Source organism: Natator depressus, chromosome 4, assembly GCF_965152275.1.
Source record: "Natator depressus isolate rNatDep1 chromosome 4, rNatDep2.hap1, whole genome shotgun sequence".
Classification (NCBI taxonomy): Eukaryota; Metazoa; Chordata; order Testudines; family Cheloniidae; genus Natator; species Natator depressus.
Genome location: NC_134237.1, coordinates 99,666,823 through 99,672,182, shown reverse-complemented (window position 1 = coordinate 99,672,182; position 5,360 = coordinate 99,666,823). Strand labels below are relative to the sequence as shown.

The 5,360-nt window shown below is 49.6% G+C and overlaps 1 protein-coding gene across 1 annotated transcript; it reads right to left on the bottom strand.

Moving 5' to 3' along the window:
- Window positions 1-1,742: 1,742 nt before the first annotated feature.
- Window positions 1,743-5,028, bottom strand: LOC141986969 (zinc finger protein 174-like). The gene is given in 4 exon segments (XM_074952062.1): window positions 1,743-2,374; window positions 3,545-3,755; window positions 4,442-4,569; window positions 4,572-5,028. Coding segments are annotated over 4 exon segments (1,428 nt in total).
- Between the last annotated feature and the right edge of the window lie 332 nt (window positions 5,029-5,360).

Here is a 5,360-nt window from a genome sequence, read left to right as displayed (position 1 = left end):
GTTTGTGTCTCTTTAAAGAAGCAACAAACTTTATAATTTCTCTGAATGATCAAGGTGAGGGCTGGACACTTCAGGGCACTAGCTTTTGGGGAAATTCTGGACTGGGAGTATGTCGGGGTCATTTTGCTAGTTGAAACCCAGGGTGGAAGCCCGAGTTGGGCTATAGCTAGGCTGCTGGGGTCAACAGTTGCTGAACCAGGGCTGCCTAGCACACAGACACTCAGGGTGTGACCTGCATGCTTGTAGACTGGCTGTAAGCTACAGTAGTATGGGGCCAAACACTGGAAGTTTTCATTGGTGTTACCATGTGTAGGGCTGCACATGTTGGGAATTAGAGTTTCTAAGGGTACATCTACACTAAAAACTTAAGTTGACCTATATTAGGTCGATTTACACATGGGTCTCAAACACGCAGCCCACAGGGTTATTTCCTGTGGCCCGCCAAGCTCCCCATGTCCTCTCCCCGGGAGTTATTTCCTGCGGGCCGCCAAGCTCCCCTCCCCCCAGTACGCCACGTCCCCGTTCCTCTGCCTACCTCCAGGTTGGAATGGGGGCGGGAAAGGGGTGGGAAGAGGTGGGGCAGGGGTGGGGCCTAATGGAAGGGGTGGAGTGGGGATGGGGTCAGGGGGGCTTTTGTACCTTTATATGAAAAGGTGTCAGTGATGCGGCCCTTGGGCCAATATACTAGTCCTCATGTGGCCCTCGTGGTGATTTGAGCTCGAGATCCCTGATTTACAGCATGTCCACAGTACCCTCTTTGGGTCAGCGGTGCACATCCTCACGAGGCGCGCTTCCAGCGACCTAAGAGGGGCAGCTGAGAGGCTGGCTGCCTGCCGTTCCCTGCTGGGAGAGGTGGGGGAAGCTGCCCAGGGCTTCTCACCTCCCTGTTCCTGACAGGAGCGGGGTCCAGGCGCCCGGGCTTCTCGCTTGGCTCCCAGGTAGGAACGGGGTCTAGCAGGATCCATTCTTGCACGGGCTCCCATCCGGAGTGGGGTCCAGCTGGGCTCTAGCTGCCTGGCTTTCTTGTTAATTTCACATCTCCGCTGGACAACAGAACTAACAGCCGAGGTAAGTAATACGGTGTCTACACAGACACAGTGTCACCCTAACATAAGGTGGAGATATGTCTGCGTACTAGGGCACTTACATTGACGGGACAAGGCTGTAGTGTAGACATGGACATAATTAGGGTGACAAAAGCTGCTTTATGTTGACCTGTGTAGCATAGACCAGGTCTCAAATTACCAAAGGAGAAGTAACCTCAGGAAGGGGCAACACTCACCTCTTAGAGTGAAAGACTGTATGCTAAGACTCCTGGGTTCTGTTCTTGGTTCCGCCTCTGAATCCATCTCTGGCTCTGGGGATTAGTACTTTGGGAGAGGTATGAATAAGGACTGCAAAACCCTTTGAGACATTTATTTATCTCATTTATTTGAGATATTTAATTATGTACAAAAACAAATGTTCTTTAGATATGAATCCTGTGGCATCTCTGGAGCAAGGACTGTCTTTGCCTCTACTCTGGGAGGCTCAGAACATATTCTGGCACTGTGATCCACATACAGCTAGGAATTATTTCAGGGAAGTTCCAATGGTCTATTTTGGCTTTGGACTCTATTAATTTAATGGACAGACCAGACCGACATACAGACCATCAGAATGGTCCCTGGATAAGACACCAACCCCGATTCAGAGGGCCTTGTTTCTATTTCCAGACCTGCTGTTTACTTGCTCACAGTTTGTCATGTGTGCAGTCCCCAATGGGACACAAGCTCAGGGATGGTGAGGAAGCACTCCCTGCACTCTGTGCTCCGGTAAGGTTTCTCCTTTGAATGTATTTTCTGGTGGATGACGAGGCTGGAGCTGCGTGTGAAGTGGTCGCCACACACTGCACACTCAAAAGTGTGCTCCCCACAGTGCATCTCCTGGTGCTGGGTCAGTGCTGAGTTGTGATTGAAGCTCTTCCAGCATTGGGTGTACTTGTAGGATTTGTGCATTCGCTGGTGCTGGAGAAGGTTTGACTTGCGACTGAAGAGTTTCCCACACTCAGTGTACTGAAAAGGGATCTGTTCTGGGTAGGTTTTCTGGGAAACTGTGATGTCTTTGAGGTCTCTTACATCTCCCCCATGGGGAGTGGGCTTACTGCAGCTCTCCCCTGGGGGCTTTCCCTGTTGACTCTCTGAGCTGTGCTGGTTCCCACAGGCTTTTTCCAGATCAAGATTCTGAGACACGCTCCTCTTCTGACCTCTTGAGTCCTGGTTTTGAGATATGCTCCTTTTCTGACCTCCAGATGACATCTTGTGCACTCCGACTTCCTTGAGCGCTTCCTGCCAAGGATTCACTTCCTCATCTTCAATCAAGATCACATCAACTGCTGAAAGGAAAGGGAAAAAAAAACCCACAAGAGAATCAAAATATAATCAGGTTCCTTGGGAGAAAAGAAACCAAAGAAAAGTGGAACTGTAAAGGATCTGTCACAAATTAAACCCAACAATCTTGACTATGAACCCTTCCAGCTTTCTTTTCCTGGAATACAGCTGTCCAAGTAGTAGCATAAGAAGTCTGATGTACCAAGGCAGTTGTGTAAACATACACAGATCACACTTGATAATAATAGAACATTTATATTAGGATGTATATGTACCTATGTAGGCACATATACCTATTATTTATAGTTACAGAGGCACCAACCAAGATCAAGGCCCCACTGTGCCAAACACTTCACAGACACCTGGTAACACGGATCGGGGCTCCACTGTGCTGCGTGCTGCACAGACACACTGTTAAAAGGTGGGGTAAAACAGGTAAGTTGAAGTAGGATACTAATACATCCACCTACCTCAAAGATCTTTAAGATCAGGAGGGAGCATTATGATCATCTAGTCTGACCTCTTGCATAGCACAGGCCAGTTTCCTCTAGCTTAGTCAAATATGCCGTAGTCACCCGGAAGTTATGCACTCAATGCAAAAATCATCAGGTGATTTTTCAGCCTGTCTTATTCTGGAGGCCAGACGAGATGGTCACAATGGTTCCTTTTTTGCCTTAAAATCTGTATATTATGACCATCTAGTCTGACTGACTCTATAATACAGGCCGATATCAAGCCTGTTAATTTGGGTTTGAACTAGATCATAACTATCCCTCTCGATTCCCAGAGCAGTAATAGCAGCAATTCAAGCTTCCCTACTTCATCCCCCTTCATGCAAACCAATGCTGATCGGCTCTGGAGGCCAGGGGAAAATCTGTGTTCGTAACCCACACTTTCCTGCTTCTCTCCATAGAGGCGTTAAGAACAGGTCAGTTGTGATGGTGGATTTGGTAAAATGGGTACCTGGAGTTTCAGATGGGCTGACAAGCAGCTATCAGATTGGAATGGCTCTCACCTGGGCCAGAGCCAAACTTGGGCCATACTGATAGGCCCGTATTACACTGCTAATCCGCTGCAGCTAGCCAGTGCCCCACATTCCCTCCCCCTATGCTCAGTCCTAGATATTCCCCTCAGATGCCCCCACACCTCATCCTCTGCCATATCAGGTTTATTACCCATTTTCTGGAGGGGCTGGAGGTCCTCTTTGGAGACAGAGGGTGGCTCATACTGGGGTTCCAGGGGTTTGATCCATATCAGTTCCCCTTGGGATATGTGCTCCAAATTGGGCTGTGGCTGTTCCAGCTGGGAGGCAGAAGATTCCGATAATGCTCTAGAGGATGCCATCTTCTCTGAGGTCACTTCTTCAACCTTGAAACGCACCATGACCTGGGAAAGAGACAAACATTACAGTGAATCTAGGGCTCACTTTCGAGTCAGGTCTGAAAGAGCCACTGGGGAGACAACAGGAAATGATGGACCAGGACATTCTCCCATGTCCCTGTGGTTTAGGGGTGCAGCAGTGGGGGAAATGGCTGAAGTTTTGATAGCCAGAGATTCTCTTTGGCCAATTGATGGGACCAGAGAAATTTAGTCATGACAGTGAGATGGGGAGCTCTGAATATTAGACCAGCGGGGCTGTCCTGCATTCAACTACCTCAGGGTAATCCCCTCTACCACAGCAGTTCTCAACTGGGGGTCTCCCAACCCACAGGGCAGAAGAAGTCTGGTGGGGCAGAAGCCTGAAGCCCTGAGCCTCCTGTTCAGCACCCAACAGTCAGTGTTGGTCTGGAAGTGATTGGCAAAATTCCCAAAACCTCATCTAAGTGCCCAGTTATCAAGGGCACCTTCTTGAACCCAATGATATGGCACCATGGAACCAATTTCTTTCCTGAGAGCTCCTGGCTGACCCAGATAAATGGGTCCTGATGGTTGCTCTTTGGGCAAAAAGCAAAGGTGGCAGCATTTACAGGGCCTACCTAAGAACACAGAGAAATCCCTATCATGGCAAGAAGAAGGCCTCACAGCCTGATATCCCTCCAGTTCCCTCACCCTTCAGGGTTCAGTGATCTCACCTGTAGCCCCCGTCTCCCAGCCTCTGGCTGTCCCAGTTGGAAACCCTCTGCCAGGGCCACCACTTCAGTGCAGGTCTCAGGGCTATGTTTCCAGATCCAGTTCTGCATTTCCTCTGGCAGAGTGGTTAGAATTGCTCCAGGACCAGCAGGTCCATGATCTGCGTTTTGGTATGGATCTCTGGCTTCAGCCAGCAATGGCAAAGTTCCTGGAGTTGGCTGTAAACCTCTTGGGGCCCCTTGACATCATGGTAACAGAACTGCCTGAAGTGCTGGCGCTGCATCTCTGGGCTGATGCCATCCTCTTGCAGGATGGCTGCCTTCACTTTCCCATAGTCTCTACTGTCTCTGGTGTCCAGACTGATGTAAGCTTGTCGGGCTTTTCCTCGGAGGGTTGGTAAAAGTCGTGTCACCCATTCTCCTCTAGGCCACCGGCAAGCTTCAGCCACTCGTTCGAAGGTAGACAAATAGGCCTCAGTACCAAGTCCCTGCGTGAGCTCTGGCAGCTGCAGGTTTTCCCATGCAGGGGCCAGAGGGGACTGTATATCCTGTACAACAACCTGGCATTGTGTGTCCTGATACTTTGCCATGTCCAAGTACCGTGGCTGATTACAACTGTGCTGGGGACCCACCTGTCTCAGTAACTCATTAACAGGCCCTCACTGAACCACAAGGCAGAATTTTCCAATTTATTCTAATCCCCTCCCACATTTCAGAGCCAACTATGTTGTGCTCTTGGCCCTTACGGTGGGGAGTCATTACAGTAGAGTTAGGCTTACAGCTTCACCCTGTCTTTAGTCTGTGTTGGGGGGTGAAATTTTCCCCCAACTCCAATCTGTGCTGGAGTTACTGAGCCTCAGTCTTCCATAGCTGATGAAGAATGACATCTGCTCTTACACTGGGCCCTCTTGGGGCTAAAACA